The following is a 23,727-nucleotide window of genomic DNA, read 5'->3' as shown; positions in this document are numbered from 1 at the left end:
ACACTGACGGGTAATATGGGAGAAGAAATTTGAGGAGACGCGAAGAGACACATTTCTTGCCTGGGGCTGGCAGCTTCCAGCACACCCTCCCTGATTCCCAAGGGGTCCTCTCTGGATGACTCAATCTCTGCCACGAGAAGTACAGGGTGGAAAAGTTTGAGAAGCTTCAGAGAAGGCTACATGTCAATTTTGTTTTTATCCTTCCAGACCCGCCTGCGCCCCCTTGTGACCAAGGCCCTGCATTGCAAGGCAAAGGGTGTTCGTTAGCTCAACGTTTCAGAGGGCCTGAGATTGGTGCATTAGAACCGCTGACCTTGGGGTCCAGAGAGGGGGCCCTCCAGAAACGCAGCCCTAGCCTCACCTAGGGTGGGAGCTGGGGTGACCCGGAGGGTCGGGAATTGAGTTCTGTCCCCCAGAGACCAGATCCTTTCCCCCGAGTGTGATGGGATTACAACAGGAAAGGAGCTGATCATTCCTTTCAACGGGCCAGGCAGGCCCTGACCTCACAGGGTTTTCCATTGTCAGGACAAACGTGGTGTTCTGATGACAGCCTCGACTCATTGGAGCCGTGGGACCGGGCCATGTTACGGCACTAACTTCACAGCGAGGCCATCGCCCACCTTCACTCCGCACGACGCCCGTCACACAGAGGAGCTACACAGAGGTGGCACCAGCACCCTGGTCCACTCCTGCAGCGTCTGTGATTCTGTCACCGAGGGCAGCCACCGTGCACTGAGCCACAGCAGACAACCGGAACCAGAAGCTTCCATGTACCCCTCCCCTCCCCTGCTGCCCCAGGGCAGATGAGCAGCGGCAGGAGCAGAGTGGGAGAGGCGAATCTGGGGGCCACACTCAAGCACCCAGTGGGATTTCTTCAGGTTTAAAAAGACAAAGGGTGGGGATCACCCCGTCAAAGGAAGTTTCAAATGTAGAAGAAAAACAAACAAATCCTATAGCAAATAACTTTATTTCTATCATTCCTGTTTAAAGAGCCGTGGAAATCTACAAAGTATAAAAAACCACACAGACAGCTGCCATGAGGGGTGGGGGGCGAGTGAAGGACCCACACAGCCCTTAGACGCAGGCCTCCAGTGCCGCACTGGGTCTGGGGCTCCGTGAGGACAGCCGCTCCCTCCCAGCGTGGCCTGCATGTCGGAATCCCCGGGGGTGGGACCCTGGCATCTGTCCTTTAAAGTGAGTTTTCCTCCCAATTTTCAGCCTGAAGGCCTTGCCCAAAGGCCCTGGAGGACCCGGGACTGCTGCCTCCGTCCCCAGTGCAGGCTGGGGTGCACTAATCCTCGACTGAAACGCAGGAACGGCGCGCCAGGTGCCACCTGTTGTTTTGCAGGGTCTCGAGCTCTGGAAGAAATGCATCCTGCCCGCCCTGGTTTTTCCTCTTGGGGCTCCCGTCCGCCTTTGGAACTGCGGTTCCACCAGTGTTGCATCGGCCTGGGCCTTGCTCCCCACCTGAGGTCACGCGCCTCTCTGTGTGACCTCAGGCAGGGAGCGGGTCCAAGGCGGCCAGAGGCTCCCGAGCAGCGGGGCAGCCGGGCGAGCTGGTTCCTGGCAGGCATCTCCAGCAGTGCCCCGGGGGCCTGGCGACGCCGTGGCGGCCCCAGGGCAGAGCGGCGTCCGAGGGCGCTCTCAGGTGATCGCCACCCGGGAGCTGGCAGGCCTGGAGCTGGCACATGGTCCTGAGCGGGGCTGGGTGGACAAAGCCGGGCCCTCCGCCCCCTGGCACACAGCAGTTGCTGGTGCTCACAAGGAGCACATCTGCCCAACTTCACCATCCGCAGGAAATGGTCTGGATGGGTTCAATGACTTTGCTCTCTCTCGCCTGGAGAGGCCTTCATGGGGGAGGGCACGGGGACACACTCGGGCGTGGGGGACCCGGCGTCTTTGAAGCGGCCTCGCCGGGGATCACTTGGGGCCGAGGCACTCCACAACACCACTCCCCTTCATGCCGTCGAAAAAGAAGAAGTTGTTGTGAGGTGGGTCCCTTTGAGACAGGGCCTGGGAGAGAAACAAGGAGCACTTGAAAATGCAGAAAATGGAGGGGAAAAAAAAAGCCAACCAGCCCCAACCCCAACCCTTGATAAGCAGTGTGGGCAGTGGTTTCCTAATAGAGGTTGATTTTGCCTCCCCAGGGGCCAGCCGGCCACCTCCCCAGACATTCTCCACCCCCAGATACTAGTGAAAGTTCATTTAAAGAATCACAGGAGGAAGAAGTGAGCCAGCTGGGCTGCGTGGGCTCAGGAAACACGTCACGGAGGCGCCAAGGACCTTCGGAGCTCAGCAGGAGGAAGGCAGAGACACTGCACCAGGGGATGGAGGGAGATGGAGGGGGAAGGAGGGAAAAGGAGGGAAAAGGAGGGGGAAGGAGGGAAAAGGAGGGAAAAGGAGGGGAAAGGAGGGGGAAGGAGGGGGAAGGAGGGGGTGTGCCCCAGACACTTGCGCACTGAGACATTCGCGACCATCACATTTCTCTGCTCCGCCCTTGCCGGCTGCGTGCTCTCAGACAGCTCCGCCTCTCTGAACTCACTCTCCCCGTGTAAAACAAACACAAGTGTGTTACCCCAGGCGTTAAGAGATGATGTGCCTCAACTACCTTCAACAATGCCTAGCATGGAGGCCACTGCCTGGTGAATGGCAGGGATAATCATTTATGACTCCGAGAAAGGCAGTGATTCACCCGGACACAGCCTGGCTGTGGCCTCCATGACCCTCGGAGATGTGCGGAGACACGCACCACACAAGACTGCTCCCCTTCACGGGCACGGCGACTGTCCTGTGGGGTCAGCAGGAGGACACGGCACTTTCAGGACAGGGTCAGGCAGCCCGAAACCCACGCGGATCCACACGTGCCTGCGTGTGCTGGGCTCCTGCCCGTCCCTGACTTTCCTGTGAGGTTCTGAACACAAGTGAGGTGACCCCTGAAGGAAGATGCCACCCACACAAGCTTATAAGCCGTGTTCCCCGGTCCCCATGGAACGGGGTTGTCACTCGTAAAGCAAGGCCTCGTGAACAAGGTTAGAAACTGTTCTCCACATCCCGAGTGTCTCCTTAAACCGAGTGCCAGTCCCACTCTGCTCCTTCAGCTGTGATATGAGGACAATCACACCTGCTCTGAGCGGCCATTCAGCCACGTGCCCTGGGAAACGCACCCAGCACCCACGTGGTGCCAGGTGCAGTGCGAGGCACTCAGAGGGCGGTTTGCCCCCGCACACGTGACAAGGCACAGAAACAGCGCCTGTCTGCTGGAGTCGCTGGTGAGATTGCGGTGCCATCAGCCTGGCAATGCGCTGACATGGAGCGAGTTCTCGGTAAGTGGGGGCTGCGATCTTATACCAACGTCTGAGGACCCCAAGCACCCAGGTGAGAGGGCCCAAGAGCCCACAGCGGCACCTGAGAACCTGCAGTGAGGCCAAGTTACAGGAGATGACACAACTCGACCAAACGTGAAGCCCGGGGGGGCCACCACTGTCACCACCACCACACGGGGAGGTGGCAGAATGCCCGGTGTCTGCAGCCATGTGAGGGCGGAAGGGGACCAGGATGGCTACGGGGACAGGCTTTTACCCATAGCCGCAACTCCTACCGCTTCCTTTCCCAGGGGTCGGAGGACCTCTCCTCAGAGAAGGGAGGAGGCCTGTGGCCGAACTGCTGGCCCCACCGCCAGCTGACTGAGGCTGGGGCCCTGTTCACTGCCTTCGTGTGTGGGGCGGGGGTGGGGGGTGAACAGGATGTGGGGTGAAGCAGGGCACGGGGTGAGCGCGGGGCAAAAGGTAAAGTGCCTCCCAAGCCAGATGGGGGCAGGAGGAGATTCCAGACACACCCAGCAACCAGGAATGCGGAGTGCGCCGCACAAACAGAAACGAGATGCTGGGCAACAGCTGTCCCCAGCAGGCCGGGGGAGGGGCCGCACTGGAGGTCAGGGCTGGATGCAGTGGAGTCTCTGCGAACAGTGGGGTCCAGGCCAAGGGCCTCAGCCCTGGGCCGGAAACTGGACGGCCTGGGCTCCAGTCCTGGCTCCCCCACTTCCCCCCACACCCACCCCACTCTGTACCTCAGGGGTCCCGACACTTCCTACCTCACAGGGAGGCTGGGAGGGGTGGTGAGCTCAGCCGTGTGAAGAACAGTGTGGTGGCACGTGGGGGACTTTCAGTGCATGTCCTCTGTCACAGGCTACAAGACCCCGCCTGCCCCCGCCTTATACTTTTCCCACCGCTGCTCTCTCTCACTTAACCAGGCACCACACTGCCCCATGGGAGGAAAAAACACGCCGCCACCGCCAGCCCACTAAAGCAGGGACACCCCAACGACGGTAAATTTGACACCTGTGGGCAAGCGGCAAAGTCCCCAAAGGACGTAAAATTCATGTGAGTCACGCTCTAGTTTCAGCAACCCTAATGTTCTTCTAGAAGAAATTTAAAATGCTGTGCCAGTGACAGGTCACATGACCCCAGGTGAGATGCCCCCACCACCACCACCACCTCGAAGACAGCCAACGGCGCCTGCCTGACACACCACAGGCCGCCTGGCAGAGAGAGCCCCACGGGGCTGCCGGCATAGGCCACGGGCACCGATTCCCCTCCTTCTCTGGGAAAACCTATGGTGCGGCCTTGGTGATGGACAGAAAGGAAGCGTGGGCTGGGAGTCCCTTCCCCAGGCCTCAGTAGCGTCCTCCCGTGCCGAGGGGACCATGACAGCACCCGCTGCATAGCACCGTGAGCAGCACGATCCCTGGCAGAGACCCTATGCACTAGGCACATGACTGGCCCAGCTGAAGGCGGGCAGACAGCACCCTGCCCGGCTCCAGGCTGAGCTCAGGGCAGGCACTCGGAGGCCCTGTGTGGAGTGCCCAGTGGATGGGCTGGGAAAAAGATGGAAGGAAAAGGGCGGGGAGGCCAGGAGGAGCCGGCCCGAGGAAGCAGGGCGCTTGGACAGCCCAGGGTGCGTGGGGGGGGTGGGGGCGGGGGCGCGCGCGACTGTGGTCCGCTCCACCGCCACCATTTACCTTCACGATTTCCTGGGCCAGGATCCCTCCGACAACGGCGCACACTGGGGCCATCTCAGAGAAGCAGTACCTGGAAGAGAGGACATGCAGGATGAAGCACTGAGGAACAAGTGGCTACCAGGGTGGCCAGGGGCCCAGTGCCCGAATGCATCATCTCCTACCAGGAGGAGGCCATTCCCACGGCAACGCTAATGCCGCCCTGGAGTGAGAAAGGTCAATCCAATGGGGGCTCGCACTCGGGTGGCTAGGAAAAACCTCTGAACCTTGGCAGGCAGGGACTGTTTCACACCTTTAAGTTGAAGGAAAGACTATATCTGTGCCTCCTAAAAATACCGTCCTCCAATACCAGATGTTTCAGTGCCCCGGTCACATTCTCGCCATTCTCTCCTGACCCCCGTGGGCGCTGGGTTCTATATGCTGCTCCCAGACAGATGCCTGGGAGAGGCCTGTGTTAACACGCAGGCTCGGGACATCTGGGGCCCCAAATTAAAGTATGGGGACCGAAACAGCCTTCAATACCCACGTGGATACCAGCTCTTCCGGGCCAGGATGGGGCATCCAGGGGACAAATTTTAGCTGATCCTGTCACCAGCCCTCCAATGCCCGTCCTGGGGACGGAACACTTGCTCCTGCCACCTCCCCGGAGGATGCGAGCCCTGCTGGTCCCCAGCCCCGGACTCCATGGTACTTCTGAAGTGAGCAAACGGGGACACCAACAAAGCGCGGCTCCCACCTGCAACCTTCCCAGCCTGTGCTCATCCTTCTGGATGTGCTGCAGTGCCCAAGTCTAAACATGTGTAATTTTAAAACCAAGTAAAACCACTACTATTTACTCCACACTGTCACCTCCTGATGGGCATTCAGACTGTTCAGCATAGCATCCACACATACCGGCACAGATGTCCCCACAATTTAGGCAAATCCCTGAATACAAAACTGCTGGGTCCCGATACATTTTGCCAAACTGCCCTTCTATAGAAAGGCCATGTCCATCACACCCTCCACCAGCAGGGAATGGACGTGTCCTCCCCTCACACCCCCACCAGCACCAGCACCGCCGTCCGTCTGTCCGCTCAGCCAGAGGGAACTTGTCCTCCTGGGTGGAGGTCCAGCGCAGAGCCACGACACACATGCCGAGGATGGCACCAGAGAAAATAGATCACCCAGAACGCAACTACTCAACAATAGCCAAATGTGGGAATGTTTTCCTTTTATTTAAAAGCGAAAAACAAAACACACCTATTCTCTTGTGATCATTCCACACAATTTAATATTCTTACCCCCCCTCCCCTTAAAAATATATTCTCTTAGTCCTGGCTGGTGTGGCTCAGTGGATTGAGTGCTGGTCTGCAAACCAGAGTCACAGGTTCAATTCCCAGTCAGGGCACATGCCTGGGTTGCAGGCTGGGCCCCCAGTAGGGCATGTGAGAGGCAACCACACAGTGACGCTTTTCTCCTCTCCTTCCTCCTCTCTCTAAAAATACATAAAATCTTAAGAAAAAAGTATATTCTCTTAACTAAATGCTAGGAAACCAAACCGGGAAAACACAGAAAGGATTATGTACCACTATTAAGTGGGACTTACATCAGGAACGCAAAGTCCGGCCAACATCTGAAAAAATAATCGATGCAGTATGCTGTATTAATTGAACAAAGGACGATAAACTCATGATCATCCCAAAAGACACAGAAAAAGCATGTAAAAAAATCCAGCACATTTTCAAGATAAGAACACTCCGCAAAGTGGGAAGAGAAGAAGACCTCTTCAGCCCGAGAAAGGGCATCTGGGAACATGGCACAGCCGACACTGTGCTCTGGGGGCTGGCCGGGTATGTGCTTCCCCCGAGATCAGGAGCAGGACAAGGACGCCTACCTTCCCCACGGCAACTGCACGGCATGCTGGAGGCTCCAGCCAGGGCAGTTAAGGAAGGAGAAAGAAACCAGACTTCAGACTGGAAGGAGAAGGCGCATTCGAAGGTCACATGCTCTAGCATATAGAAAATACTAAGGAATTCACAGAGAAATCATTTGAACTATTAAATTAATTCAGCAAGGCTGTAGGATACAAGATCAATATACAAAAATCAATTGTACTCCACTTCTGGCAAGATGGAGGAATAGGTGGACGCACCGTGCCTCCTCGCACAACCAAGATTAGAACAACAATGATTTACAGATAGAATAACACTCAGAACTGACAGAGGATTTATCTGAATGGAAGTCGGACAGCCAAGAAGTTGAAGTAGACCCGTACATCCAGACCAGTAGTAGACAACGAGCCGGGCGGGCACGGGGCAGGCGCGGGTCGGAGGTTGGGGAAAATTTGGCGCGAAATCGGCACGACAGCCATCCGGGGCGCAAGAACGCAGCGGTGATCCCTGAGTACGCAAGCTGCGGCTGGTGGACCCTGTGGGGCAGCGATTGTGGACCAGGGCAGAGCTCGCAGCCCAGGATCCCAAGGAAGGGGCTGAGCCCAGGAGAACGGAACTACCGCCATTGTCCCCTCCCGCTCCCACATGTAACGTCACAATCTAGCGACCAGGGTGCCCAGCCCCGGTGAACACCTAAGGCTCCGCCCCCCCACCGTAACAAGAGCGACCAGAGACAGGGAAAGACATAAGACATGTTTCCAACAGAACAGATCAGTCCCCCAGGACTCATCCTTTTGAGCAACCAAGAAATAGCCAATCTATCAGATGCACAGTTCAAAACACTGGTGATCAGAAAGCTCCCGGAACTGGTTGATTTTGGGCGCAATTTAGATGAAAGGATGCAGGTTACCATAAAAGAGATGCAGGAAGATACTCGGAGGAGAGCCAATAGTGAAAGGAAGGAATCTGAGTCTCAAAACAATACAGTGGACCAGAAGGAAGATAGAATCAACCAAGCAGGAAAGCATGATGAAATAAGAATTCAAAAAAATCGAGGGAAAAGCTTAAGAGCATCCAGGACACCTTTAAACGTTCCAACATCCAAATTATAGGGGTACCAGAACAGGAAGGAGAAAAGCAACAGATGGAGCACGTATTTGAACAAATAATAAAGGAGAACTTCCCCAATCTGGCAAAGGGAACAGTCTTCCAAGAAATCCAAGAAGCTCAGCGAGCCCCAAAGAAGCTGGACCCAAGAAGAAACACACCAAGGCACATCATAATTACATTAGCCAAGGTAAAAATGAAGGAGAGAATCCTAGAAGCAGCAAGAGATAAGATGACAGTAACCTACAAAGGAGTGCCCATCAGACTGTCAGCTGATTTCTCCAAAGAGACCTTACAGGCAAGAAGGGGCTGGAAAGAAATATTCCAAGTCATGAAAGACAAGGACCTACATCCCAGATTGCTCTATCCAGCAAAGCTCTCATTTAGAATGGAAGGGCAGATAAGGAGCTTTTCAGATAAGGTTAAGTTAAAGGAGTTCATCATCACCAAGCCCTTATTTTATGAAATGCTAAAGGGACTTACCTAAGAAAAGAAGATAAAGAAAAGACATGTATAGTAAAAGGACAGCAAACTCACAATTATTAACAACCACACCTAAAGCAAAACCAAAAGAAACTAAGTAAACAACTAGAACAGGAACAGAACCACAGAAATGGAGGGCACATGGAGGGCTAGCAACAGGGGGGGGGGTGGGAGGAGGAGAGGGGGAAAAGGTATAGAGAATAAGTAGCATAGAATGTAGGTTGAAAATAGGGGGGAGGGCAAGAATAGTACGGGAAATGTAGAAGCTAAAGAACTCATAAGAATGACACATGGACATGAACTAAAGGGGGGGAACGTGGGTGGGAGGGGGGGTACAGGGTGGAAGGGAGAGAAGGGGGGAAATGGGACAACTGTAACAGCATAATCAATAAAATACATTAAAAAAAGAAAAAAAAAAGAAAATCAATTGTACTCCTATACATTAGCCATGAACATTCTAAAAATGAAATTAAAGCCCTGGCCAGGTAGCTCAGTTGGACAGGGTGCCATCCCGACACACCAAGGCTGCGGGTTTGATCCCCGGTCAGGGCACATACAAAAATCAACCAAAGATCGCATCAAGTGGAACAACAAACTGATGTCTCTCTGTCTCTTTCACCTTCCCCTCTCTCCCTAGAATCTATAAACAAACAAACAAACAAACAAAGAATTCCACTTACAATAGCATCCAAAATATTTAGAAATAAATATAACAATGGATGTGTAAAACATACTCTAAACACTGCAATATACTGTTGAAAGAAACAAAAGACCTAAATAAATGGAAATATATTCCATGTTCCTGGATCAGAAGACTTAGTATTGTTAAGACAGCAATACTCCCCAAATTATATACTTGACAAAAATCGCTACATCAAAATTCCAGCTGCCTTTTTTGCAAACATGGAAAAGCCACCCTAACATTCCTATGGGAATGTGAGAGACCCAGAACAGCCGAAACAATCTTACAAAAGAACAGTCACTGAACTCACGTGTCCCGATTTTAAACCTCACCACTGATGGGGCTGCAGCGATCACGACCGTGTGGCCCCAGTGTGAGGACAGACAGAGAGCAATGAACTAGAGCCCAGAGTCCAGAAATAAATACACAAACACGTGTATGGTCAATGATTTTTTGACAAGACCATTCAACAGAAATGAGAAAGTCTTTTAAACAGACGGCATGGGAACAACTGGGTCTCCGGGTGCACAGGAATGAAATGGGACCAGTACTTCCCACCATGCACAAAAGTTAACTCTAAGATGAAGCACAGCCCTGGCTGCTGTGGCTCAGTGGACTGATCACCAGCCTACAAACCTTTCAAAAGGTCACCGGTTCAATTCCTGAGCAGGGCACATGCCTGGGTTGTGGGCCGGGTCCCCAGTTGGGAGCGTGTGAGAGGCAAGCAATCTCACACATTTTTGTTTCTCTCCCTATCTCCCTCCCTTTCCCCTCTCCCTAAAAATAAATAAATAATAAAAAGAATCACAGACCTAAATGTAAAAGCTAAAACTATAAAACTCTTACAAGAAAACAGAGGAGTAAACCTTTATGACCTTGGATCAGGCAACAATTCCTTGGGTGTGATACCATAAGGGTAAGTGAAAGATGAAAATAGATAGATCAATTGCATTTCATGAAACTTAAAAACTGAACCTCAAAGGATTCCATTACAAAGTAAAAGGACAAACCACGAAATGGGGGAAAATGCTCGCCAGTCAAATCCAAACGGCAGAATTGTACCCAGAACAGACACGGAGCTCTCCCTGACAACTGAGTCCCAGCGGCGGCCCGAGAAAGGCAGGACTGCGGGACCAGAGCAGAGGCCAATCGCTGGCGGTGGGGCAGGAGTGGACCACGGCAGCGCCACGGGGGTTTTCCAGGTGACGAAACTCTTCTAAGTCTGGATTGTGGCAGTGGCTATACAATTCCAAGCCCTTGTAAAAATCCACGTGTTTTCTTTTTTTAAATTGTTGTTCAATTACAGTTGTCGATATTTTCCCCCATTTCATGTTTTGAAATAAAAACACAACACACATAACTCATAGAACTGTGAAATGAATACACATTACTCTACGTAAGTATTTTTAAAAAATATATACCATGAGGAAGCAAAAATGAATTTCACTGTAAGTCTAAATGATAAAAATTACAAAATACAACAAGACAAAACAAGCATTACCTCAAGAAATAATCAAACAGTCCTTGCTGGTGTGGCTCAGTGGATTGAGTGCTGGCCTGCAAACCAAAGGGGTTACCAGTTCGATTCCCAGTCAGGGCACATGCCTGGGTTGCAGGCCAGGTACACAGTAGGGGGAGCTTGAGAGGCAACCACACATTGAAGTTCTTCTCTCCCTCTTTCTCCTTCCCCTCCCCTCTCTAAAAATAAATAAATAAAATCTTAAAAAAAAAATTTATTAAAAAAAAGAATCAAATAATCCAGAATATGGGATATTCTAAAATATAACTGGCCTGGGCTGCAGGGGGGGGTGGGGTAGAATGGAAGGGAGGGAGGGAGGAAGGAAGGGAGGGAGGGGAGAAAAAAGTGGTCAACTGTTCTAGATCAAGAGACGGAAAACTTTCTCTGTGAAAAACCAGACAGTAAGCTTTCCGCTTCACGGACCACGTGGCCTGTGTGGACTCAGCCTGCCCATGCAGGGCTGCACAAGCCACGAAAGTGGTCATAGACGATTTGTGAGCGAGTAGGCATAGAGTGAAACTTTATTTACAGAAACGGGGCCAGCCAACCCCCAGGTCAGCGATTTTCTACCAGTGCACCGCAAAAACTTTTAAAACGTGCAGTTCCTGACTATGTAGTCAGGGGCACTGACCTCTTTTCCTTTTGACTGTCAAATGATTAAAAAAATGACGACAGCCAACACAATAGTCACCCACTGTGAATGAATCAAAATTATACCTATTTTGTGGTCAGATCAGCAAAAAATATATTGTTTGGCTCTTGTGTCTTGGCCACCAACATGCATCCGCACTGAGGAAGACCGGGAGACTTCGGGGCCACGTGAGCCACTGTCATGGTCGCGTTGGCAACACAGGAAGCACCAGGGAGGCTGAGGGAACGCTGACAGTTCACGTCACCACAGGACCAACTTGGACAAACGTCACGTGGGTCACTTTGGGAAACGTGGTGTGTGGCATGACCACTAAAGAGGAAGCAGAGCTCCACCCACTGTCAGCCTTGACCAGCTGTGGCCGCGGACTGTGAGCGGGCACAAACAGGTAAGTACTGCCGAGACCAAGACTGGGGCCGCTCTCGTCACTGGTGTGGCGCGATCGGGCTATGACCCCTTCCTGGGGCTTCCCCTTCCAAGCCCCGGGGAAGGGAACGCTCCCAAAGCAGCCTGTCTCCATGAAGGCCAAGTTCTTCAGCAGAAGAGCTGAGGAGAAGATGAAGGCCTTTGGTGGGGCCCAAGTGCTGGGAGCCTGAAGCCACACGGGGGAAAGTTCATTGAATACTCACAAGTCAAAATACATACCTATTTTTTGGTGTGCTGCAAAATTGTAGTAATTAGTTTATGTATGCCATGAGTTGAAAAGGTTTAAAATTGCTACCCTAGATTAACAGAGACACAGAACCAAATGCAACAGATAAACTTGGATGCATTTTTAAAGCCACATGTCAGCATCACACTCCATTCCCAAAACTAAAAGCAAACTATTAGTAACCGAATCCAGCTGAGTGGTAAACAGGTGTTCACTGTTATACTAATGAGTCTTTCCATTACTTCTATATGCTTCACACTGTCCTTGATAAATGTCATTTTAAATCCATGCATAGCACTGCACTGTCTTGTATCATGAACTCTTTAATACCTTTCCAGCCCTGGCTGCTGTGGCTCAGTGGATTGAGCGTCGGACTGCAAACCAAAGGGTTGCTGGTTCGATTCCCAGTCACGAAACATGCCTGGGTTGTGGGCCAAGTCCCCAGTGGGGGGTCTTGCAAGAGGCAACCACACACTGATGTTTTTCTCCCTCTCTCCCTCCCTTCCCCTCTACCTAAAAATAAATTAAAACACACACACATACACACAAACAAAACCCCCTTCCAATTTCTCTTTCTTTTAATATGATGAGTATCTTTTGTATATAAATGTTTGCTCACATTATTTCTTTAAGGTATATTCTTATCAGCAAGGAGAAGAATTACTGTGTCAAAGAGGGAACATTTTAACAACTCTCCCTCTTTTTAGAAAGATTTTATTATTTTTTTTAGAGAACAAGGAAGGGAACAAGAAAAAGAGGGAGAGAAACATCCATGTGTGAAAGATACCATCACTAGCTGGTATCTCTTGCACCAGTTGCCTCTCGCATGGCCCCAACCAGGAATCATACTGGCGACCTTTTGATTCGCAGGCTGGTGCTCAATCCACTGAGCAACACCAGCCAGGGCTAATAATTCTCTTTTTTAAATTTTGTATTTTTATTGACTTGAGAGAAAAACACTGATTTGTTGTTCCACTTATTTATTAATTCATTGGTTGCTTCTTCTATGTGCCCCAACTGGGGATCGGAAGAAAAACAAAACAAAAAACGCAAACATACAATATCTCCTTGTATCGGGATGATGCTCTAACCAACCAAGCTATCTGGCCAGGGTGATTTTAATGATTCTTGATACGTATTTCCAAAGACTTTCCCCTTAAAAGGCTGTACCTTTTCCCACCACCCTTGCTAACAATAAATGAGTATTTAAAAAAAAAAACCTACCAAGGGCCCTGGCCGGTGTGGCTCAGTTGGTTGGGGGTCGTCCTGCAAAGTAAAGGGCTGAGATTCCTGGTTGGGGCGCACACCTGGGTTGCAGGTCTGGTCCCCGCAAGGGGCGCAAACAAGAGTCAATCAGTGGATGTTTCTCTCCCTCTCTTTCTCTTCTCCTTCCTCCAAAGATAAATAAATGAAATCTTTTTAAAAATCTACAAAGGATTTTGCTGATTTTACATATGCTATGATAGAAAATGAAGACGACACAGTACTAAGTGGTCAGTGATTTTCTGAGTAATAGAAATTATGAGTGATTTTCATCTTTGAATTTATTGGATACTATCTGATCTCTTTCTATAACACATATCATTTCTGTAATTTAAAACCCAGTTAAACTTCACAAAAAAGCAAATATTGTATAGTTCCACTTATACAGATGCCTAGAATAATCAAATTCTTGGAGACAGAAAACAACATTTACCAGGGGCTGGGGGGGGGAGAGGGCGGGGCGGGGCAGAAAGGAATGTTAGTGTTTATAGTTTTTCCACTATTATGTGTTTATAATGAACATTCATAATTTGTGTATGTAATGTAAATTTTACTGTTTAAATTCTACTTTAACCATTCTTTAAAAAAAAAAAAAAAGAAAAGAAAAGAAAAAAGAAAAAAAGATTTTGCCCTGGCTGGCATAGCTCAGTGGGTTGAGCTCGGGCTGCAAACCAGGCATCACAGGTTCGATTCCCAGTCAGGGCACATGCCTAGGTTGCAGGCCATGACCCCCAGCAACTGCACACTGATGTCCCCCCCACTTCCCTCTCTAAAAATAAATAAATACAATCTTTTTTTTTAAAGATTTTATTTATTTTAGACAGAGGGGAAGGGAGGGAGAGAGGGAGAGAAATACCAATGTGTGGTTGCTTCTCACCCACCCACCCCCAACCAGGGACCTGGCCCGCAACCCAGGCATGTGCCCTGACTGGGAAGCAAACCAGCAACCCCTTGCTTCATAGGCCATCGCTCAATCCACTGAGCCACACCAGCCAGAGTGATCTGAACCACTCTTGAATGCACAGTTCAGCGGCATCAAGTGCATTCACACTGTTGTGCAATCGCGACCACTATCCATCTCCAGAACTTTTTAATCCTCTCAAAGTGAAAATCTGCATCCATTAAACACCTTAAATACCCACTAACAAGATGACAGTTAAACACATAACTAAATGTCAGACAAGGACATGGATGTGAATTTTGACAGAAATAGGTCTGACATGCTGAAAAAAGGCTATTATGTGAAGAGTGTGACCTCATTTTGACTTTGAAAAAAGAACTATACGGGTACAATATACACAGAAGTCTGTGAAGCTAAACCCCAAAAAATGTTAGCCGCGGCCACTTCTCCACGTTCAGACCGTGGGCAGTGCTCTTCTCTTCCGCATCTCCTGCCACCAGGCACTGTTCCTTCCATAATCAGACAAGCAATAAAGCTCTCCAGGAGGAGAATAAACCAGGCCCCACAAAGGACGCACCAGCGGCCCGCGGACAGATGAGGGGCCCGGAGGCTTGTGCACATCTCCGGGCCGGCAGCACGCGTCGCACGAGGGTGGCGCAGCTGCCAGATGTGTGACTCCATCTCAGGCTCTGAAGAGGACACCAAACCTCTTACTTAAAGGGCAATAGAGCGGGAGCACCTGAGCACACGAGGACCTGCACACGGGAAAGTGGGTTCTCTCGAGTGGGCGGGCGGGGGTAGAAAGCACTTTGCAGGGAGAGCGAGCCGGCAGCTAACTAGCTGTTAGCTGTCAGGTGGCGGCTCTCTCCTTGTGGGAAGCGGGGCCTCTGCCGCCGGCCCGTGTCCCAGAGCCAGGACACTTGTCACTCTAAATGCCCAAATTAGTCGCTTGGCTGAGTGCTCACGGCTGGGCATTTGGGCGCGCTCGGCAGACGGAGCCCTGCCTGAGCAGACCCCGCCTGCCTCCCACGCACAGCCCTCCCTTCACCCAGCCCGCATGCCCGGCTGTGAGTCCGACGCCCCCCCATCCCAGCCTACAGTGCCAACAGCCCCTAAACTCCCGGTGCCAACTTACAAAAGCACCTCATCGACGGCTGCCTCTGCGGCCGAGGGCTCAGCGGGTGGCTCAAAGGCTACGGCTGGTCCTAAACCTGTGGTGTCTGCCAGGGGCTGCCCAGGGGCCGAGGCGCAGGAAAGAAATGACCAGGGCAGGATGAGACCCTGATTCACTTCACTGCCGGGAGGAAAAGCCACGCAGCGTGAGGCTGCCAGAGATCAGTGTGGCCAGGCCTGTGAGGCCTCGGAGGGCTGCTTACTGAATCCTCGAGCAAGTGATAGAAAAGTCTTTCTGGTCTGAGTTGCTTCATTTAAATAATGGGGAAATAATCACACCTCAAGGGAAAACGGCAGCAGTTAAGTGGGGTAAAGCAGGGACGGTCTCCAGCACACAGTGCCATTGTCATCAGCCACACGAACTGTGCACGAGGCCCTTCACTTCCTCACCCATGACGAGGGCTGCTGTGGGGAGAGGCCGCGTCCTCGAGAGCTGCCCCATACTCCCATCGCCTGTACTACCGCTGCAAGCTGGCCGCACCTTGAAGCAATTTCAGAAGTTTCCCCAAAGACAACATAAGAAAATAAGAGTGAGCTGAGGACTGCAGAACTGCCAGGAAGGGGTTCCCGACTCAGTCACCATGTGGACTTCTGCCCTCAAACCCCAAACCCGATTCTGCGTAACAGTGAAGACCGGTTTTGTTAAGGTGAAAGTGCCCACGTGCCCCAGGAAATGGAGGCTGGAGACACGACCACATTTGCTGCTGAGGGAACGCACTGGTGAATGTACTGGCGAGCCACCTGTGGAGGGCAGTGGGGTGGCGTCCACCAAGGAATAAAGCACATTTTCCCGGGCAAGCTTCTCGCTTGCTAGCAGTGCATCCTGAGGCTGGAGCTGCACACATGGCCACAGGCTGCTGGGACGGAAGCCTGGCCACACTCAAGGCTGTGTGGCCTGAGTCAGGGGACTCGGAGCCCCCGTGCTGGAGGAAGGCGGGAGGAAACGATGTCCTTGCAAAGAACACCCTGAGGAGGCGCTGCAGAGTGAAAAAGGCACACAGCAGTGCACGCAGACTCAACACCCCTGAACTCTGGATCATGCCAATACAAACATCTACCGAGCAAACAGACTGGGCACACCTGTTTCCCACATGCGGTGGCCACACTGACGCAGAGACCCAGGGAGGAGAGGCCTGGGAGGACGGGACGCGGCACGGAAGGCTCTCCTCAGGGCCTTCAGTCTCAGCACAGCACCTCCCCAGCTCACGGCAAGCACCGAGGGGGTTTACCAAGCTGGGGTGAACCCACAAACGCCGAGACCCACCTGACAAAGTCTTCGGGAAGCAGGTCAGGGCTCACACCCAGGGCGTCAAGCACGTCATTTCGAATCTGGAGCAAGAGCTCCGAATCTTCCCCAAAGGTGTCGCTGCCGGGGTCTCTCCCCTTGTCCGTGCGGAACTTCAGGAGCACTGGGGAAGGAGAAGGGAGGGAGGTTAAAGAGCAAGTCTTCTCACAGTAAGTGCTTGCAGATGCTGAGTGTTTAAAGAATCATTTTTTCCTTCTCCAGGAACCACACACTAATTAGCATGTGGGCCACGTGACAGGCAATAAATACACTTTTCATTTATTCAACAAATACAGTCAGAAAGGTAATTAACTAATTACAAAAATAACTAAAACGCCTGTGATGAGGGCCAGGACAGCGTCCCAGGGGGTCTGGCACCGCGGGGGAGGTGTCAGGTGAGGAACCAACCGGGGTGCACATGTGGGCAGGGGCGGAGCAGCCTTTCCCACAGGGAGGAGGTCTGCTCTGGGGCCAGAGCAGAGCTCAGGAGCAGGAGGGGCGCGCTCCAAGCATCCGTTCAAAGGGCTGCGTCGGCCAGAAAGGCTGGCCAGGGGCTCAGACTCATCAGCCAGGCAAGTCATTACAAACAAACCCTCCCTCAGTGCCGCAATTATGTCAGCCTCCAGAAATGAGTGTTTAATGTTGGTTGTGAGCCGGAGAAAGGTTGAGATGACGGCAGCCAATCAGAACTACCATGTAATGAGACCCTCGCAAGGCTTGCATTTTCAGCCCACCGAAGAGCCACAGGCAGGAGAATGGTTAAGGGTGACCCAAATACAAACCTCTCCTACTCCCACCGTACCTGCCCACAACGCTCGTGGCGTGCCTCGGGTCTCCAGGGCACTGCCCCCCGCCCCCCACGCAGGCTGCATGTATCGGTGAGACAGAGACACATGGATCCTGGGTGCTCTGGGACAGCACCTCCTGGGTGCTCTGGGACAGCACCTCGTACCTGACGGGGACTTTGCAGCTCACAAAGTGCTTCCATGGAAGTCTCATCCTTATTGGCTGACTGAAAAAGTAAACTTTTCCAGCAAACTATACTCTCTTATCAGTACAAGGGGCTCGTCCCCCAAAATAAAGGTGGATCGAAAACACAAGGCAAGTGCCGTGAGGCCCTTTGAAAATGTGTTTGGAGCCCACCGCAGACTGAGGGGTGAGCCCTTCTTTCTACCTGTTTCCTTGAGACTTGCAAACAGCCTCGGGGACGAACAGCCACGCCCGGCAGACGGACAGGCTGTCTGCGTGCGTGAAGGTGGCGGGGAGAGAGCAGGGAAATTAGGAGTCACAGCAGACGGCTCCAATGAAGCTGGAGACGTTCATAAACGGATTATCAAGTGTTCCGAGAGGGTCCCCACCCACGGAGCCCAGGGAAAAGGAGACTCAGCCTGCCCCCGGGCTCTGCCTTTCACAGTGCCAGTGCCAGAGACTCGCTCTAGTCCGCTTCTCTGGCAACTCTCAAGTGCCCAGTGTGGGGCTCTGCACAGCTCGGGTTTAAAAGAAAGGGGAGAGGGAGGGCTTCTTGAGAACAGCTGTTTTGCACACTGTTTGCCATCTGGGAACAGGACTCTCCTCTCTTTCAAGAAAGTAGCTCCTCGAACCCTGCACGGTGCCTGACCACTTTGCAGCCAGCTCAAGACTGATGACCGGTTTGGGTGCTCTGAACTGATCTGCTTTCTCCTCAGCTCAGTGTCTACCTCTGCAGATGCACTGCTGGGACCCCAGTTTGGAGTAAGTCAGTGTGACCGCAGAAGCATCGGGGGGCAGGGCAGAGGAGAGACAGCAGGAGAGGCAGTTAGATAATCCCTGTTCAGACCAAGCCTCTTTTCCAGCAGCATCCTGTGAAGACAAAGGAACCGGAAACCCGCTAGGCCAGCCCAAGGAGAGGGTAGGCTGAGTGTCCCCTATGAAATGCCAGTGCTGGCACTGTCCATCCCTCCCGAGAGGACACGACCGCAGACCCAGAATGTGGATTGGTGCTGCCCACGCTGATGACGGAGGCAATGCCCAGTGCAGCCGCTGTACCGCACGGCCCAAGGCCCAGCGGCAGCCACCAGGGAAGTGAGAGAAGCCGCTGGACCTCGGGCTGTCAGGGTGGCGGACAGCTGCTGGTGTGATCACTGGGACAGAAGCATCAACTACCGTGGGGGGGGGGCGAAGAAGTCATTTTTATAGACATCGTCACAAAGCTTTTCATCTTTTAGTTAAACATAAGCTCCTGGAGAAGAGCTCAAACCATCATAGCAATCCAGCAAAACCAACAGTGCCTACTGGATGCCAGGCATCATCATGAAGACTCTGCATACTGACCCTCATCCAGAACTCCCTGCTGAGGTCAGCATGTCCTAGCAGCCTCCCTGCTTTATAGGAGCAGAAACCGAAGTTCAGAGAGGTTAAGTGGCTTCTCCAATGTAACTGCCAGTATGTGCTGGAGTGGAAATGCTAACTCTGGCATGGAGACTCCGGGCTTAACCCAAATCGAAACCAGAAGTGGCAGGGCCACTGGGAACGCAGCCCCAAGGGTTCCGAGTGGTCTGGCCCTTTGCCCCACGCCCGCCCCCCCAGGACTCCCATACGACCGCATCGTCATGCCTTTCCCAGATGGGCCCTGCCCGCTCTCGGCTGGCCCGTTAACTGTGAGTTACAAGTTCACGCATGAGAAGTGGAGGCAGAGGCCACAGGAAACCCTGCCCGTCAGTCTTCGGAGAGTTGGGCTGGCTTTGTCTCAGGAAGAACTAAGATGGCACTAAGGGGCCGCCAGCAGCGGGCCCTGCTGTTTCTCTGCGCCCCTCGCCTGCTTCCGGTGCCAGCCGCCTGGATGAGGGCCGGCAGGCTGGCACCGTCCAGATACCTCGCTGACCACGTCTGAAGCCCTCTCAGGGCCTCTGGGAAGGAGGCCAGTCAGTCCGGCCACTTCTTTGCAGCAGAGCAAACAGAAGCTGCATTTCTTACTCTTTTTCAAATGTCAACACTCCAGTTAGCAGGGCGGGAGGGGCTGGGAAGAAGCCCATGTCCTAGATAGGCGGCGGCCTCAGAAGGGACCCTGGCCCCCGACACGTTCCTGCTTATTAAATTCTCCTTTGTTCTGCCCCCACCCCTGCCCGCCCGCACACCCAGACACACACACACCACCGTTGACTCTGCGTTTCTGGAGAGCACCCCCCGCACCAGGCTGCAGATCAGAAAGCTGCTCTATTAAGATCAAACATCTTCAGGACCAGAGGGCGGCTCTGCCAAAAGATGACTCATCGAATGTATCAAAACATTGCACAGAATTAGAGTTCCAAACTTGATTAAGTTCATCTGAACCTTTTAATTAACTCAGGTTGTTGAAGTCCGGGGAAGTGACAGTCACCGCTGCAGACGACAGGCTGGTGGCTCTGCTGCAGACGAGAGCTTGTCCACAGAACAGAAAGGGCAAACTCTGGGAAGGGAAAACTACACACCTCTCTGTGTATTAGGGGGAAAGCTGTGCACGTGTGAATAATGATTAATGCTGTAAGAAGAAATGAACGCAAATTCAAGTTTAATCGGAATCGGAATACCAGATTTGTTATTCCAGGAATTTGGAAAGCAGTATTATTAATCACTGTATTTCTTTCCAAAAATCTCTTATTGCATTTAAACAATGTGATTATATTTTGCACACTTCAGAATCCCCATTCTGAAATGAAATCCTTCTTCATCTGAGGTCACTGGCAGCCCAATTCTAGCGCTGCCCCCCAAAACAGCTCAATCAAGGGGGTGGGGAGACAAATCTATATAAAAATCTCATCTGCCTAACTGACAGCCACCTGAAGCTTTCCCTGTCAGAGACCGCACTCCAATCTGGTGCGCCCCAACCTACTGATAAGCCTCCTCCCTCAGAGGAGCCGGTCATTCTGGGGACGTTTTGGAAACCAGCGCCACTCCTGGGGCACGTAAACGTCCAGGAAAGTGAGACGTAGTTATCCTCTTGGACAACTGCCCATCTGCTAAGGCAAAACACCTGCTCTGACACTTAATTGTTTGTTCTATAAATACGTACCAAGAGCAGACTCTGTGCCTGGCCCTGAGCTGGGCAAGGAAGAGCAAGCCTCACAAGGCAGCAGAAGGTGGGAACCAGAAGAAGAGCCCTGAGAGAGTGCGATGGTGTGGGAGTGGGGAGGACTCACGGAGCAGCCAGGCTCCCCACCAGAGACAGGACCACTGCCTCCTCCTCGTGGTTTCCCCAGGCCTGAACACACCCCCCCATCCTCTCACCCTCAGAAGGCTCACGGGCTGCCTGAGGGTCCACTGCCCCGTCTTTCTGTGAAGCCCTTCCCAGGGACTGGCAGGCCGCAGAGTGCGGCAGTGAGGAGCCCAGCTCTGGAGCCAGACGGCCTAGGCTGGACCCCACCCCTTTCCCTTTACCATGACCTAGGGCAAACGACAGCGCCCGTGCTTCCTCTACAGAATAGGAATCACAAAAGCACCCACCTCACAGGCTTTAAGGATTAAGTGAACTGACCCTGACAGACAGTGCTGAAGATGCGGAGCAGGAATTCAGTAAATGTCTGTGCTCCTGAATCCTGGCCCCCCTCCCCAAATCTCCATAAACCCAGCCCGCGTGCCCCCAGAGCTGACATGTGTACATGCTGAACTTCCTCATTCAACAGAGCCACCAGCGATTCAGCTGTGGGCTCTGGAGACAGTGACCGGTAAAAGATGCTCTCTGAACCCCCGTTCTCCCTTCAGAGCTCTTAATTGCAACTTGTGATTAAAATAAAAATTCTTTTTATCCTCACCTGAGGACATTTTTTCAATGCTTTTAGAGAGAGGGGAAGGGAGACAGAGAGAGATAGAGAAAGAAAGAAACATAGATCGGTTGGCCCCTCACACACACCCTGACTGGGGACCAAACCCACAACCCTTTGGTCCACGAGACCACGCTCCAACCAAGCGAGGCACGTGGGTCAGGGCTCAACCTGTTCAGGGCTCAACCTGTGATTTACAGTTCCCTGTTGAGTGCACTGGTACAAGGACCAACTGTCTTCTCTGCTAGATGCTCACTCTGTGGGGTGGAGACCAAATCTGTTTTGTCACCAGCGCTCATTTGATGCTCCCTGCAGGCACCGAGACCGAGTCTGCCCAGGGGGAAGCCTCAATGTTTGGGGACACACAACAGTCACACACTAGGGGAGAGAGCTCCCGACAAAGTGACACAAGGTCCTCCCAGATCCTACCTGGGCCCGGTCTCTTACTGATTGAACTGAATAGTTTTCAAGATAATCCAGGATGGATGTGCGTCTTATCAGGTACTCACAAACGTGCTGGACGAGGAATGCCCAGCAAGGAGGCCAATGGATACCTGTGCCCTGTCTGCCCACAGGAGGGAGACAACACAAGCTTGGCTTTCAAGGCCAGGCCTCGGTCTAAAGGTGCAGAAAAGTCAGCCCGCAGGCGGCATGTGCTCAAAGGAGGGGCGCGACTGTGCAGTGTCAGGCAGGGACACTTGGGGAGCCACCCTCTGCCTGGCCTCTTCCCTTTCATCTGGGTACCTGCTCAGCTCAGCTCCACAATATCCTCCTTCATGTACCTCTCCCTCAGTCTTTCTCTGGAACCCAGAAACTTAATAGGATGCGTGTGCATGTGTTCGTTCATCATTCATTCATTCATTCATTCATTCATTCATTGTTTCCATCCACAAACAGGCCCTGGGAACTGCCTGTGAATGCAGAGCTCAGAATCCAAAGAGGACGCACTCACAAGCCCCCGTCTGTCCCCATGGCCACACGGTACTAGGACCTCTTTCTCCAGAACATCACCTCCAGAGCAGCTCCCCCGAAGCCTCACTCTGAAGCGCCCCTCCTGAGTGCCACCCCTCTCTATGGTAACCCAGCTGACGACCACCCCACAGCAGCTCAGAACAGAGCAAACATGCTGCTGTTGCTCCTCATTTACATCGCACTCTCTTCCGAGAAGAACCTGCGGCAGCCGGATGAAGCTGTTGATGGGGGAAAGGCGAGCAGTACTTCTCAGAAATGGCCTGAAAACAAGTTGCCATTTTTGCCTATCAAATGAAAGACCAAGATTACTCAACCTCAGCAAGGGGGCCATGGGTCGGCTCTGCCACCCAGAGCTGGTGGTGGAAGTGTGAATGTTCAGTAAACCATGTGAAGATGCAGCACGGAGGATCCTTACACAAGGTCATGACCCTGGGCTTCTGATCCAACTATGTGTTAATGGTCACCACCACGTTATCTGTGCCCCAGAAAAACTGGACATGATCTCACATCCAGTAGCAGGACAGTTACATAGGATATACTGACAGAATAAATATTATTCTGTTTAAGGAGTTTTCATTCACAGTTTTTGCAACGTTTAGGTTTTTTTAGAGGGCATAACCACCCTACACTCAGAATGAACTTTCCCACACAAAAATGAAACAGAATGAGACGGGTACAATGGCACCTGTCACCGCCCCCACTTTAGAGGTGGGACACTGAGGCTTCGGAGCAGCAGGGTCACGAAGGACTCGGAAGCCAACGCACTGGCAGCCTCTACTCCACTGTCTCCCCAGGGGCAGAGACAAGATAGAAGACATGCTCATTTTTAAAAAGTCACTTCAAATGGATGTGGCTCCCCACCCCGAGGCCCGCCAGTCTGCGGTAACGCAAACCACCTATTAGGATGCTGCAGCCATTAAATGGCCTGTTTCTTCTCTAAAAAATGGCAAGTGATTCCTGAGCTTGACTCCCACCTTTAAAGTGGGACATTTTGACTAGTAAGAAAAGACTGCAATTTACAAAAAGAAGAGGACAAAAAGTTGCGAAATGCAGAGGACTAGCAGAGCGCTCTCCGGACCCCAGTGCCTCATCAATCAGCTCGGCCCGTGGCACCCCTCCTCGACCAGCGAGTGGGTCACAGCCCCCCCCAGTCACAAGCAGCAGGGAGACAGGGGCTTTTCTCCGGCCCGGCACTTGAGTGGCACATGACCTTGACTCTGAGCATCTGCTGCTCTATGCCAACAGCTCTCAACGAGGGAAGATGGCACAGGACATTCCCGTGACTGCTGTCTGACACTCAGAGACAAGATGGGAGGCTTTAAACAAGAATCGCAGCTGGGCTTGGGGCCCGAGCGCGGCTCAAACGGGCTGAAGCCGG

The 23,727-nt window shown here is 52.3% G+C and overlaps 1 protein-coding gene across 1 annotated transcript in view; it reads right to left on the bottom strand.

Annotated features, from left to right (window-relative positions):
* Window positions 1-948: 948 nt before the first annotated feature.
* SAE1 (SUMO1 activating enzyme subunit 1) overlaps window positions 949-23,727 on the bottom strand; it is a 63,713-nt gene continuing 40,934 nt past the window's right edge. Inside the window, exons 7-9 of the mRNA XM_045845280.1 lie at window positions 16,582-16,726; window positions 5,018-5,087; window positions 949-2,013 (exon numbers count right to left, since the gene is read on the bottom strand). Of these exons, the coding sequence (XP_045701236.1) occupies window positions 1,921-2,013; window positions 5,018-5,087; window positions 16,582-16,726 (308 nt within the window). The 3' untranslated portion in view covers window positions 949-1,920. The remainder of the gene's footprint in view (window positions 2,014-5,017; window positions 5,088-16,581; window positions 16,727-23,727) is intronic.

This window comes from Phyllostomus hastatus, unplaced genomic scaffold (assembly GCF_019186645.2).
Source record: "Phyllostomus hastatus isolate PE091 unplaced genomic scaffold, TTU_PhHast_1.1 phas_contig_468, whole genome shotgun sequence".
Classification (NCBI taxonomy): domain Eukaryota; kingdom Metazoa; phylum Chordata; class Mammalia; order Chiroptera; family Phyllostomidae; genus Phyllostomus; species Phyllostomus hastatus.
The sequence above is the reverse complement of the archived record's forward strand: the minus strand, read 5'-3'. Positions and strand labels throughout refer to the sequence as shown.